We start from the raw sequence: 15,620 nt of genomic DNA, 5'->3' as shown, positions 1-15,620 counted from the left end.
GGCAGCATTTTTAAGAGGGATCTGACTTCAACATTGTTAGTTTCTATTTTTAAAAAATCACACAAGGATGTAATGGAAAATGCTTAAAAATTTGTCTTGACATTTGGATTTGAATCTTAGCCAATATTAAGAATTAAAAGTTAGTGTGTCTCTGCTTCTGATGTATAATTTTCTAAATAATGTACAAGTTTATTTTTACAAACATATAAGTGAATTGCTGAGAACCCTTTCAAATGTTCCCTTATAATGTCTAGAAACTGTATCTTCTAACATAAAGCTGAAATGCTGTTTTAACCGTTACTGTTGGGTTGGAGCCACAGTACATTAAAAGTGGATTTATCTGTTGACCATGGATGACACTTCAGTTGTTCAATTTTGGTTGAGATGCAGTCATGGCTCCTCTGTATGTCAATTGTACACAAACAGCACAGGACAATATGCTGTAAGCTCCACTTGACTATTCAGAGAGCAGCTACTGTACATACCGACTACTGTTTGTATTCTGAGAGTGGTGCAAAGAAAAACATGAATGTTTTTACCAACACTTTATATAGTGAAGCACACATTTTACAATTACAATTTATACTTTGACAACATCAGAACATCACCGACTTATTCCACCTCAAAGGGCAATGACAATGAATAATTAAGAAACAGCAGATATGAGAAGGATTAAAATATTTTCCATTTTTATTGCATTGTTAATAGATGATCTGTGTAGAGTTCCAACTATAAAAGGTAAAATGTTCCTTACAAGTGTTCAGGTGGCAAATTAAATTAGGAACACAAACTATGCTGTATGACATGGCCAGCATGTACACTTTGTATTTAAATAAACACAGTATTACTATAATAAGACTCAAGGGACATATCTGTGATTACGCTGCATCTTACCTTGGGAAGATGATTATAACCTTAAACCACCCCTCATTCCCTTATCCCTCTCAACATCATATTATAAGAAAGCATTGTGGTTTTGTTACAAACATTGACGCAACATTAAACTCAGTTAACCTCCGCAGATAGCCTGTGAAAGAACACATGTCATAAACTGAGTCCTGACTCTTACTGCTTTGTATCTGAAGTGTGGTCTTGCAGAGATTTTTCTGATAGCCCCTCTTGTCCAGGTCTCGGTTCTTCTGTCACACTGGGGTCTGAAAATCCTGGAGGATAGAGAAGATTGGAAAAGGCATTGGAAAATTTTGTTAAGCTGAAAGGGAAACCATATCTCCTTATGAGATCACTCTGAAAAGAATGTAGAAACCAAATCAAATCAAGGATACGCAGCACATTTATGGAGCAATGTGGCTTTGTCCCAGCAAAATCAGATCTTTGACGTTAATATTTACTTTATGTGTTAGTGGGCATTGTCAGAAAATGTAATTGGTGATCTTTTAAGCTAGAAATATAAAAGCAATGCCAGAAAAGTGCAGAAGCTATGCAGCAAGAATAGCTATACGTTTCATAAAATAGCAACTATCTCTACTTAACACAGTATATCAGATAAATCTGATGTCAAATGTCAATCTCTCAAATATTTCTTTTTTCTGCATAATCCTGAAATAGATTGATGCTATGGAAATGAATAATATGGTCTCAAGAATGTCTTTGTTCATTTTTTTTTCCCTACATGGCACAGTGTGCATTAATAATATAAATGAATTAGTATGTACTATATTACATACCATTTGAGCCACATTCCTTCCATTTGAGCTTATTGTCTTCTGTGTGCCGTGTCCATGTGGAGCGGAAGCTCACCAGCTCCGCTGTGATGTGAGCGAGACTCCACTGCAGGCCTCTGGAGCTCTCCTTCCAAAGATTACTATTGAGAAATAACAGACTGACTTCATATGAAGATTATTTCATTCACTCCACCTACCAGCACGCACGGAGGTCATTAATTAATATCTTATATCTTGTTATGTGTAGTGAAAAACAATGTGTAAAAACTGTGAATTTGTGGTCATGAAGTCTTGTTACTATGCAATGTCATGCACCCAGCAAAGACTCCAAGAACAGCTTTGGTCCAAGATGCTGTCCTCCTTATAGACCTAATTAACCATGTACATTAACCTAGTAAATCTACAGATGATAATAATAATAATATTTATTAATATCATTATTATTATTTTGTTTTTCTTCATTTGTGTAGTGGTACTGGTAGGCAATTTTTTACTATTTGACAAAGTTTAGCCTTTTCCTCATGTATCCAGTCTTTACACAAAGCTAAGCTAATGAGATGCTGACTGCATCTGACGGTCATGAGTGAATTTTCTTATCTAACTCCTGGCAGGAGGGTGAATAGGTCTATTTCCAAAAATGTCACGATATTTATTTTAGTATTCTGTTGCCAGTCTTTAGTTCACTGTAGGTACCTCTTCACCCAGCGCCACATCACATCACGTGTGTTGTCTGTGTGTTACCTGTGTTTGTTACAGGGATCTAGTGGACCAGGATTCTCCTCCACCAATGGAATAACAATCTTTTCAGCCATGTCCGTCAGCAGGGAGAAGGTTGGATACACAATGAAGTCAATGAAACCTAAGAAAGCAAAAGTCACCTCATTATCTTGCGAAAATGCTAAATATGTAAAATAGGAATTAGGAATAGCTGCATGTTTTTTTGTACATCAATGGAGAAATGTATTTAATTCAGTGCTACAATAAGATGCATGCTTTATAATGAATAACATGAATATTTATAGGGAGCTTAAAGCACGTCTATAAGAAAACAGAAAAAACTGAGGAAGAAATACACTTTGGAAAGGGTTCTGAGAGACATACCAATCTGGGACTCGGCTACCAGGGTGCTTTTTCGGTCACACAGAGGAGAGAAGGGCAGGCCGAGCTCCGCCTCTCTATCACCCTCACAAAGGTAGAAAGAAAGACAAATGATATCTTAAACAACCTCCTACACATCACATGGACATAGCTTTTAAAGGTTCAACTCAACACTTTCTATCTGAGACTATAAAATTATACAGAGAAAACCATGTACCGGTAAGTATTTTTTGTTTTTTAATTAACACAACAAAAGAAAGCATAAGCCTGTTCCAACACCTCCTCTATTCTATTCTTTTTTTCTTCAGCCCATGCAGTGAAAACAGAAAGGTTGACAGCATAAAGCATCTTATTCCTGCATTTACTAGAAAATACCGTAAATAGAAAATCACCACCAGAATACTAGCCTCCCAATTTTTCTCTGTCTTTTGACAAGACCCAGTTTGCATTTGCTTGAGAATGATGGCATTTAAAGTAGGTTGTAAGAATGGATGATTGACAGTTTACTTGTTAGAGTAACTAAGACATCAATATAAAGCCATCCTACACCAGAATGGATGGTTAATTTCATGCAGAGCTACCAGTTAAAAAACACGCCAACAGCACTAAAAAATCATGTTCACTTCCATCCATCCATCATCTATACTCGCATATTGCTATTTAAGGCCACAGGGATCTGCTGGAGCCTATCCCAGCGGTCTTTGGGGTAAAGGCAGGGGTACACCCTGGACAGGTCACCAGTCCATTGCAGGGTGACATAGAGACAAACAACCACACACATTAAGAAGTTAAGATCAGATTTTAAATAAATAATTTAATAACTTAGGCACTTAATTAAGATCTTTTCATGCATATCAACTTAAAAGTATGTAAAATTAGTTTGCTTTTGATATAAGGCTCCTGAACATCTATTGAATGGGGGGTATAGGAACAAAGCAGAACTCAAATTCCAATATTTGATGTTGTTACAGTACATATGATCAAAATCCTTTTTTGATCTTGATGGATTATCTTATAAATTGCTTAGTTCTTCTGCTGTCACTGTGGATTACCGGCACCAGCTTCAGGGTTTCAAAATATAAACACGCTATCCAAATATCAAAAAATAATTTCCATTAAAATTACGCAGAATAATTATATCTAGGCTTAGTTTTTCATGAGGTTTGTGCGTTTTTAAAGGCCACATATTCCTTTCAACAACATCAAATCGTTTGTAAGCTTCTCAGTCGATTCTCAGTGAATGTTTTCCAGACTTAAATCTGGTAAATCTAAAAATGCCCGTGTTTGAAAAAAAAAAAAAAAAATCAAAGAGATTTTCCTCTCTCTAACTCATAACTAATGTGCTATTTATGTTGTTTTCTTTAGCTCTGATGTAATAAACCTCTTTGAAGGTTTCCCATTCTCTCTTTCACATACTGATGAGTCATTTACAAAACTGTTGAACCGTTATTAGGTGTCCGACCTTTTGACTAATCAGTCATGCTGAGATTATAAAGGATCAAACCAGTCATATAACAATTGGACAAAAACCAACAGCAGACAATGGAATAGACATTATCTGACCATATCTGACTATCTGACATTCATACTAACAAAAAGACTCAATAATACTGAGAAAACCAGAGATAAAAAGAACTCAAAAGCATATAACAGAAGCAAGAAGACTTTATGTGATTTGTGAAGACAGGAAGAGATTCTGACATTTGTAAATTGGCTTTGTACACTCATCAGCAGTAACTTTTGCCATTAATTGAAGTAAGTTAAGTTTGACCATTTTAGTGATCAATAACCTCAGTATGACGTTTTTTGAACCAAGAGGAAGAGAAGAGTATAAACACTACTGTTGATATTTTGGGTTTATTAGAGTTCCTACCTGCCTGAAAAACTCCTCCATCAGTGCTTTGGTCCAGCGAGAGTGCAGTGCCCAGGGCTTGGATGGATGGCTTATGTCAGCCGTGTGCAGTAGCAGAGACAGAGCTTTTGGCTTGTCAATCCTGTTGAAGAAAGCATACTGCACTTGTTTTTTGTTGTTGCTGTGCCTCCAGACATGTCTGAAAAGCAGACCTGACACCAGCCAGTGTGACAGCAATTTGCGGAGGATATTTCATTCAGCTGGATCTGCTCTGAACATTCGTTTTTTGACCTCTTGATTATGTACCACAGCATGAGCTACAGCACAGTCCATCAACGTTACCGTTCTTGTTGTTCTAGACAGGATTTCATCGCTTTGACTTGGAGTAGGTGGGAGGACATGTCTGTGGATAACACCATCTCTATAACCAATGAGCGCAGCTCCCTATAAGCAAACACACAAAGACACAAGATTTGACCTTACATGATAGGAAGGGATAGTATAGAGTAAAATGGCAGGCAGGAAGACTCAATGAGGCTGTAACCATTTTAGATTTGCTAATGGATTTTTCTGTTCCCATGGTGACACTGACTGCTGGAAAAGCCCATTATACAGTACACTTGGTCTTTATGTTAGGGATACCTGGAGAGCTTCTCCATGAATAACACTGTCACATATGGCATCTGGTTATATATGAAGAAACAGCCTCCATGAATATATAAACTGTGTATAAAGTATATTTTCTCATCACATCAACTGTTCTCCAGTGCAGACAAGGATTATTTACTTTGACAGAAATATAAAGAACGTCACATTTCAGCTAAGCCTTTTTCAGTGTGCAATCGCTTCACAAAAAATTTTAGACAGTTGAAATGTTGCAGCCGTACATCCATTCCTCTCGTGTCAAATTCATAAAGATGTTCATTTGGTGGTCTTGCAGCAGCTGAAATGCTGCACTCAAATGATGGCTCTCCTGTACTGACCGGTCATTGTAGATCAGCGCAAACTCTGACCTGGAAAACAGATAAAGAGGAAGCAAGTGAGAGAGGGAAGAGATTGGGCCAGAGCGAAGATAAAGGGATGCATAGGTTGCAAATGTGCATAAAAATACAGTAGTAAAACACTGATGCAGGTGGAGGAGGTGAGAATGAAATAAATGGGCCTCAGGGAGAAAATTAAGTAATATGTAGGTTTATAATGAAGAATTTAAAAGTGGTGAGGGGAGGAACAGGGAATGGGATGTGATCAAAACTGGCACCATGTGGGTATTAATGACTCATTATAGCAAGTTTATTAACTATGTTTTAATCAGACATCCTGTGTCCCTTTATTTGGATAAAATGCACTGTGATCTCCAATTAGTAATTATTTTGAGGCCTTTGTCATATGCTTAAAGTAAACACTGACTTGCTTCAAAAAAAATACTGTATGCCTTTTGAGACTTGCATATTGGTTAAACTGGTAATCATGAGAGAAACTCAACTCCTGACTTTAAGATTCCATAATTTGCAAATAATTAACCACAAAGGGCCTGTTCTGGTAAAAAGTATGTAATTTGGTACTAATTACACAGCTAGCCTCTGATTTCTGTTGTAACTTTTGGTGCTGTGCTCTTATTTTGTAGAACTTCCTGTCCCTTGTTCTCTCCCTTAGTGCTTCTACATTTACCTGATCACTCTCCCGTTGACTGGATTCACATGTACCTTGTCTGCCTCAGCTCAGCTATAAAAACCCCTTTACCCTCAGGGTTCAGATCATCTGATACCACAGTGTCCTGTACACCTGTTCCTGTTAAAGATACCATTCTTCTTTGACGCTCCAGTTCTCCTGCTTCCTTCTGCATAAGTCTACTCCCTGTTACTAGTCAGCAACTCAGCTCAACCTTCCTGTCTCCCTGCCTCCAAACCCACTCACCTCAATCTAATCTCCTATCTGCTGTTGGTCAGTAACTCAGCTAACCAGCTTGTCCCCCTGCACCCAAATCTGTCTGGCCCTTAGCCACCGACTACTGCTTGTCATTCACTCTTCCAGCCAGTCTGCCTGAGCCTGCCTCAACTTGCCCCTGACTAAGCCATCTGTTACCCTAACTCAAACTCATCCTGTTTCTGACTAAGTCTCCCTGCCTACTCCACCAGCCTGTCTATCTTCCTGACTGACCCTGCCTCAGCCAGTTGACCCGGCCCTCCTGCTTTTCCTGATCTCCAGCCTGCTCACTGTTAGTTTCCATGCCCAATCCGTTTAATAAAGCCATTCTATTTTCTCATTGAATGTGTGTGAATCCAACCAAAACCGTAAGTGTGACAAAAAAGACAAAAAAATTTCTAAAGCAGTCTAGAGTAATGAATAGTGTACTACTAAAAAGATTTCCCCCTTTTTCTGGGGAAAACACATTATGACCAAATACTAACAAAGCTGCCCAATTTATACAGTGGACCCAATTGAACCACTTGGAAACAAAGATTAATTATCATGTTTTCTGTTTTTTTAATTTTCTTTTTTATGATGCAGCCTATATTTATAAGTTCTTATACTTTTTAATGTTATAAACAAAATGCTTAATGTTTATTGTGTCATAATTTGGCACAATATCAAAGGTTTGGCACACACAAGTGGACTCGGCCGCAAGAGAAGTTTGCGAGATTTCTTTGGATGCTTTTCACGTGCTTTATCCATAGTGAATACCTCAGTTGTACCCAAAATATATTCAAGATGACCACAGCCAATATTCTTCACGAAGCAGCAAACAACTGAGCTATAACAACCTATAGTTCAAACATAGTTTAAGATAGGTCCTTTTTAGATACGGGAACTAAGATATGTTCTCCCATTTTGGACAAACTTCGGACATCTTTGTGCTTTATTCCCAAAATAAAGCATGATGATGATTATGGGTGCCAAGAGACTGCGTTCTTCAGCCCTCCTATGTGGAAAATCAACATCTAAAAATACTGTGTTCCCTCCATGAAGATGTGTTTGCTTTAGAGTGCTTGCTTTTTCACGTTCTTTCTAAAACTGCGCAAAGGCCTTTATGAAACGCTTCCTTACTATTTTCTACATTCCCTCATGTCACTGGCTCTTTTATAGTTTCACAGCAGGATGTGGCATATATGTATATTTAGCTGGTGGTTTCTAAGACAGGGTTAATAAAATATGTTTCAGATATAGAGCTTACTTTGTGTGGATGTGAAAGTTGTTTGTGGTTCCTGTGTGCTCATAGTCATGGATGGCTGCGGCAAATAGCGATGCCATCACTTCAAGCTCTGTCAGCCAGTGCTTCATAGACAAAAGAGACAAAAAGGGTATTTAACTACATACTGTATATAGTATACGTACAATTTTGTTTTTATATTTCAAATAATGTTACTATTAGACAATATACTGATATAAAGTATCAGCTTCTCAAAGTTGATGATTAGGGGAGGAACATCTTTGTGCAATAAAGAGTGAATCACTTGAATTCAAAGAATAAGGCTGCCAATGTTCTGTATTTTTCCTATTATCAATAAATCCTTCTTAGAGGTATTGCCTCATAGCCAAAGCTTATTTCTCTGTGCAACAACTCAAACTGTTGTCCAAAAAGTATTATTTTAGGAGTGTACACCCATGCTAGCAGCTGTATTTTGGCACAGCAGTGCTTTGAACCAGGTGCCAACATCAGAATATTGATGTTCAGCATGTATAATGTTTAGCCTGGTCAACATCTTAGTTGAGCACATTAGCATGGCCTATTTGCTTTTTAGCACAAAAACATAAAAATATAGCTGAGGCTGATGGGAATGTCATTAGTGCTGTAGGTGTTTAGTTATAAAACAAAGTATTAGACAATCAGTGTTTTGACCTTATTATGAGAAGAGGGATCACCAAAATAATTACATCTTATATGAAATGTGTAAAGCAAGGTTTATGGCAATCCATCCAGTACACTTATACTGGGTTACATGTTCCTTTAATACACTGAACAGTCACTGTAGTCTATAGCTTGGCTAACAGCAGATACCAAATATTGAATAATGTCAAGTGCTTTGCTGTTTAAGGACATGACAAATGGGCTGCGTGTTAAGTACTACAGACAGGTTAGGTACGGTGGAAAGTACTATCTTACTTATAGATAGTACTTGTAGAAATAATAAGAAAAGTATTCAAGCAGGTCCACTGTATACCACAAGTCCAGAACGGAGCAGCAGGCAGTGCAGTGTCTGCGTCACATCCGCAGCATGAACATGGTTGTGATAGGGGTTGTTGTATTTGCAGTATCCTCTCTCCAGCGCAGACAGGAACTCTGTCAGACATGAGATGGGGATCTGCAAAAAGCATTACATAATCATGACATCTGGATTCAAAAATCCACGGTTCAAGAGTTTGTGTCAACAATAAAAGTTAAAACAAGCTGAATGGTGTAATAAAGCTGTGATTAGGATTGTAATTTGGCAACCATCTGTTCCTTCAAACACCACAAACTGATAATAAAGCCCATATGCCTAATTATGTCTGCAAATTACAACACAGACTCACATGACAGTAATACTCCCATTACTATAAGGCTTTTTATTCAATGCAACAATGTTTTTTCCATTTTGCATGTAAAATAAAATATTGCATGGAAAATGTACTTTATATGCTGCACAGGGAAAAAGGTAAATGACCTTAAAACGACTGTTAAGCTCATATCTGGTGATCAGCTCAAAGAACAACGTTTGTAATGCATGATCAGAACTGGCTGAGTTCACAGCAAACACATCAAAGTTCCAGCGGTCAACATCCTGAGGAGAAAGAGAGCAAAGTGACGGCATTACTGATGCATACTTGTGTGGTGTAAATGTTCCTAATCGTAATGTCGATTTATTGCTCAAACTCACAACACACAGTGAGGTTTTAAGATTAGTGGCAGCTTACCCTTAGGCAGTTTATAACAGCCACAGGTTGGTCTGGCATGGCTGCAGTGTAGGCCCTCTTGAACATCCTGGAATAATGCAGTGTTTATGTTGAGTTCAGTTAAAGTTCAGATGTTGACACTGTGCAGCAAACCTGACTCAGGAGCTGTTTATATAAATCCTCCAAAGTCCCTGTCCCCTTTGTAAAGATGTTTTAAAGAGAAAACGATGCTAATGTTTCATGTAACAGCTTTTTATTTTTTCCTCTGGGTGAAACAGTAATAACTTGGTATGAGTTCATATTAGAGTTACAGTACAGATGTGGGAATCAGTCATTTACAATGGGAGTTTTATAGTATGAGATGATTTTTTCCCCTATTTTATTGTATTTAGGTGTGATTAATAGAACATATAGCCGTTTGAGTGGCTCTGTTTCTTTTTAACATGATTAAACATCCTGACATAATTACACTGGATTTGTTATACATTTCCCAAAAATGACGTAACATACCTCTCCACAAATATCCCAGCCTGCACTGCATGGACAATGCTGCGGAACTTGGGCTTCTCGTCTGAACGTCGCACAGGCCGTCGGACCCTCTGGGTGAAGGTGGACGCCAGCCAATCAGTGACCTCTGAAGGCACTCCGTCCGACTGCAGCTGCTGAAGATCATCTTCAGACTCCAGACACTGTCTGAGAGAGACAACAGACACACACATAGACACAAACACGCATTGTTTGAAGACAGAGTCATAGGCAATGGATGGATGAAAGCACTATGTGAAGTGTCTAAGTCTTTTAAGGTTTCAGTGCAATAAATCCTTGGATACTTTAATGGCAGTTTGGAAGGGATTATTATAAAACTGTAAGTGTAAGTGTAACTGTAACTGTAAGGCTTTGGGTTTTGCCAGAGTCCAGTTAAGTTACACAGCTTGAACCTAAGAGAACTGTCATTTTTAAACAATTAGTTTGACTTATTCAGAGCTATGTTTATTAGCTTACAGGCACATAGTTTGATGAGAAGATGAATTTAACACACACGTCTGCGTGTTAACTATGATTCTACATCCAGCAGCTGGTGAGCTTATCTACCACAGAGACTGGAAACACGAGGAAACAGCTTGCCTGCTGGAGAGTCCAGAAAGTTACCCACCCAAGAAATAGTCTAGTACATAACACACTGTAAAATGGAAAGTTTTTACACTATTTGTAAACAATGTGTTCACAGAAATCTTTAGAGATGCTGGGTTTATTGTGTTTCTGCATCTTAGCTAACCAGTTTCTGACATAACATTTTCCCAAAAATGTCAAACTATGCGAGGAAACTGTGGGAAGACGGTACAAATAGCAGAATTACTCCCACAACAGAATCAGTTTTGTTTAGAGGTTGTACTGTAGGTGGTGATTTAAATGTCCTAGGTGAAGGAAAAGTGTAAATAATTCTACTTATTCTTCAGAAAAAACGTTCTTTCAAATAAATTAAAAGTAAAGTCCTGTGTCCTTTTGCTGTCTTTTCAGCTAGGACCAAATATAGTTATTGTCGTGACGTGGTACCTCTGGCAATGGAAAATGTTTTTTGAATTGTTTAAAAGACTATAAAAGAAGATGAATACATAAAGTTCTAACAAAACATGTGTCTTAAATTTCAATTTACGAGCGTTTGTTTTCAAAAGCTCATTATCTCCTACACTCACCTTGTTCCATCGAGGTAAACTGCCTCTAGTAAAGCTGCTGTGTACTCCAGATTCTTTTTGATTTCTTCAAAGTCGACATCTTTCTCCTCCAGCTGCTTCAGCATGCCTCTCATCCTGAAAGAATCAAAATGTATTTATTTGGATGAGATCAAAACAAAATAAAATGGTCGGTGCCTCTTTTGGATGTAGTGGAAAACCATTTCACCTGTCAAAACAGCAATCACTGAGAAGTAACAGAGGTGTGAAAGAGGTTTGAGGTTACAGCTGTTTGGCGTCAAAGTCTTCCCATAAAATCACACTGAGCACAACAATAAAAGGTATAGCTACAGAATAATGGTCATTTTGAATAAAATAGGGGCTCTGGGTGATTTGAGCTTTCTAAAACATGGCTCTGTAAATTGACAGCACTTGTCGTCATCATGAGTGAATAAAACAACGTCCAAGAAGTGCTTTAACAACAGGATGAGAAACCTTTGCAAATGGAAAGAGTTCACTTGGAAGCGATTTAAATGCCAAGCTGTCCAAAGAAAGCCAGTGGCAAAAGGACATCATTAGTGCCAAATTTTCCATGAGAGAAAAACTTCCCAGGGTTGTGGGGCTTATGTAACTCGCATATTGCCAAAGTGGGCTCCTTGAAAAATGATGTTTTTAAGTGTTGGCCATATTGCGATCTTGTCTGAGAACATGCTGCTCATTCTTGGTTTTGAAACTTTTAATCAAATTACAAAAGAGAACTGGTGGAAACACATTCATCTCCTTTTGTATAATAAAAAGCATATGCTTGGATCACGTCATCTGCAGTGAAACCCACCTGCAGTCTGTTAACATAATCTCATCTCAGTAATAAATCCAAACACTTTCATAGCTTAGTACAGCTCTGATGAAAAATCTCACTCTGTTTATAGATCTGCAGTGATGTGGTTTGCTGGACGATGGGGAGAGTGGTATATTTGATATGATAACACACTTTTGCCACAGATAATTCCTCTAAAATATTTGATGAGCCGCCCGTATGGCGCATTGACCAGAGCGACTGTGTTCAAACTGCACCCGTTCTCTCATGGGGATGAGACCCTCACAGTTTTTCAAGTGTTTATCGCGCTGGCATGGGCTTTCAAAAGCTGTTGAGTCATAAAAATAGAATGCATCTGAATGCCACCGCTCACTTTCAATCTCAAGTAATCTTTCATGATAACACACTCCTTTTTTTCTTTCAACTGTTCATAGTAGAAGAACCTCTGACAGTACGTTTACAGGAAATTACTCCTCAAGTGCAACTGAGAAACTTTGTTTATAGAGACAAATGACGAATCTTCCTTCGGCTCAGACTGTTGAATCGACACACTGCATAGTGTCATCCAAGTGCATGTCAACACAGCAGTGTAAAAGAGTTTTAATGGTATCAGCTTACTTAGTACTATTCCTTCAATATATTTCTACATTATGTTTCAGAGAATGACAAATAACTTTAATTTCCACCTGATTCGGTCTCTAACAGTGTGAAAATCACTTGTAATATTGACTATCGTGGTATAAGATGTGCACATTTCTATCAAAAAATAACCCACAAACACAGCCAACCAGGTTTTTTAGAGCTCTAAACCCTCACACTAATAGATCAGTCTACCAAAACAAAACCACATGACCTATCACCTCTGCTGCACATTTTCCCTCCCACAGTAAAAGCATAAGTAAGCGAGTGTTCGCACAACCACATGCTGCTAAGTATAGTCAGAGGACATTTTGGTGAATGCATGAAATGCTAAAAAAAGCAAGGGAAATATCTTTCTTAAAATGTACTTTTCAAGAAAAGGATGAACTTCTCTCTTGTTTGTGATTTGCAGTACCCAAAAGATGTGAGAAAAGAAAAAAAATGGGTCAGAGGTTCCTCTGAGGTCTGGTGCATTTTCACTCATCACTGTTCATTGCAGGTTATAATTTTGAGTCACACATTTCCATTGTCGCAAAACAAGAAAACAACTTATATATCAGAAGATGATCCAGACAGTTCTAGTGCACAGTGAAAACCTATTAGTCCCAGTGATGTAGCATGTTTGGTAAAGGCCCCCAGCCGTACGTATCACAACTAACTGTGATCTAATTTGTACTAATTTTAATGGCCTGTCTTACCTAGAGATGGGGATCTGCAGTCGTTTCTTACGGATTCGCACCAGTTCAGCCATTCCACACTCAAGCAGTGCCCTAATGCACCCCAGAGTTCAATAAAAAAACACAACAACAGGATGAAAAAGGAAAAAGCAGAAAAGTAGTAAGCAGAAAAGTTCTCCAAACCACCAACGCAAACTTTGTGCGTCCTGAGACAGACTTCTGTTTCAACAGCTCTCCCACCCACTTCTGGGGGGACCTACTCCACTTCACTCTGATTGGTTAGGCAGGCCCAAACTGTGTCAGTGTGTGTGTGTGTGTGTATGTGTGTATGTGTGTATGTGTGTGTGCCTGGTGTGAGTGTCTTTGTCAGTGAGAGTGTTTGTGTACATGTGTATACCCGTTGTGTGAAGCATGAGTGAGTTCGACCTCACTCGCTGGTGAAGTGTTGACTGTGAGGCTTTCAAGCTGTGTATTCTCAAATCCCAAATGAGAAATTTCTCCTGCAGCCGCAAATCAGCACTACACTGAAAGTCTTTCACTGAAACCCTCCCGACTCACCCAAGCTAAAATACATAAACAAAACTTGTCCTCGAAAGCCACCCACAACAGCCCAGTAGGTTCACTTTTCTTCCTGATTCTCTTGTGCACAGTGATATAAGAGGGGAAAATGGACACTCTTACCTTTAAAATAAATGTTCTGTGAGTGCTTTCACTGGTTTCCTGTGTTGCTGCTCTGCTTGATTAGTTACCACGCAACAAGAAAATAATCTGTGCATCAGGGGCAAAAATTTAACCAGATACTGAAACTGCAGTGAGTCAACTCTGGTGACTTCTGTCAAAAACACAGAGGTTCAAATTATAATTAAGGTCATATCAATGCTCTGCTTTGACAGCACAGCCGAAATCATTTTACTGCAATGCCCCATCAGTACATGTCAGCTGAGTGTTTTGTAAGGAGTAAAGAGAGTATGTCTGAAGACTTTTTCAGCCTACTGAGATGCCATAAAAGGAGAGCACACAAACCTACAAAGCAATGGAAGTCATCTCCAAACACTTTTACAGTTGCAGGTCCTATATCCACTACTAGTCTTTATTTATAGAGAATTGTGAGAGCTGTGCTACAACGTGGCTTGGGAAAACCCCTGCCTGCTGTCCATCTCTCTCCTTGCTTGTCCTGCTTTGGCTGCTGGGTCAGACTGTCTCTCATGCTCCCATGCTCTTTGACATGGCACAACATAATGCAAAAATGAAGAAAAGTAACATTACGACATATGATTCCTCATATCATGTATCATTTTAGGCTGCTTTTGTCCCGTATTTCATGTCAAAGGAAAATAAAACCAATACATAAAAATGCCAGAGAATATATTTACATATATATATATATATTTCTTACCAATAAAATGTAAATTGAGTTAAAAAAAAAAAAAAAGAAATTCATGTGGTGTCACAATCTGTTAAAACTAAATTGCTTTCCCTTGCTGCACTTGCCAGCCTCTTGCTTTCACTCTACATCAGTGATTTTTTTTTTTTTTTTTTTTTTTTTTTTACTCTTTTGGTTCGTCGTGTGCCCAGTGATGATGACGAAGATACACCCTCTGCTGGCTCTCTCTCCACTCAGTGATCTGAGTCAGTAGAATCATGTAAATTTCACCCCAATCAAAAGGTTTGTGATTGAACACAATGATTAAAGGGTCAAAACTCAATCACCACTGTCTATGATCTCTGACATTACACCCAGTTAGACATCTAGGTTTGATTAAAGGTGGGTGCTTGCAGATCACAAAGTCATATTTTGTCTCTTAGTCACATACCTGTCACATCTAGCCATCCATATAGTTAATGCAGTTTTATTTGTGGTTATCACAGCAATGAAAATTACATTAAAATGTTTCAAGTTCATCATCAGGTCAACATTTGGATTTGTCTAATACTTTGGTTTAAACAGTCTCATCAGCCTTAGGTGCACTTTCTATTTTGTGCTTATCGACATGCTCAACTATTATGGCTACTGTAGTACACACACCTCCAAAATGCCCCCATGTGCCAAAGTGCATCCTCACAGAGCCACTTGCTAGTGTGGTGTAGCGCAGTGTGTATTTTTTCATTGCTATCGGCTCCAATTTAGGATAATTGAACTGAATGTGCAAATGCAATATCTTACTGTGTATTAGTGGTAATAATTGATGTGAAGCATGCAAAGTATGTCTATATGTTGATAAAAAAAATACAATTACACCTCAGTACACAACACACCAGTCACTGTGTAAAGAAATCCAACCCTTCTGCATCATTAGGGGCCCACAACAACCT

The 15,620-nt window shown here is 38.3% G+C and overlaps 1 protein-coding gene across 1 annotated transcript; it reads right to left on the bottom strand.

Annotated features, from left to right (window-relative positions):
* Window positions 1–530: 530 nt before the first annotated feature.
* LOC113130722 (calcium/calmodulin-dependent 3',5'-cyclic nucleotide phosphodiesterase 1B) lies at window positions 531–13,531 on the bottom strand. The gene is made up of 14 exons (XM_026307543.1): window positions 13,329–13,531; window positions 11,199–11,312; window positions 10,015–10,197; window positions 9,526–9,592; window positions 9,276–9,392; window positions 8,793–8,933; window positions 7,805–7,905; window positions 5,520–5,645; window positions 4,975–5,076; window positions 4,654–4,774; window positions 2,784–2,865; window positions 2,424–2,541; window positions 1,686–1,822; window positions 531–1,163 (listed from the first exon to the last, which is right to left on the bottom strand). The coding sequence occupies exons 1-14, from the start codon at window positions 13,379–13,381 to the stop codon at window positions 1,066–1,068; spliced, it is 1,560 nt and encodes a 519-aa protein (XP_026163328.1). The 5' UTR covers window positions 13,382–13,531; the 3' UTR covers window positions 531–1,065.
* Between the last annotated feature and the right edge of the window lie 2,089 nt (window positions 13,532–15,620).

Source organism: Mastacembelus armatus, chromosome 5 (assembly GCF_900324485.2).
Source record: "Mastacembelus armatus chromosome 5, fMasArm1.2, whole genome shotgun sequence".
NCBI lineage: Eukaryota > Metazoa > Chordata > Actinopteri > Synbranchiformes > Mastacembelidae > Mastacembelus > Mastacembelus armatus.
Note: the sequence above shows the minus strand (reverse complement) of the source record. Positions and strands in the feature narration are given on the sequence as shown.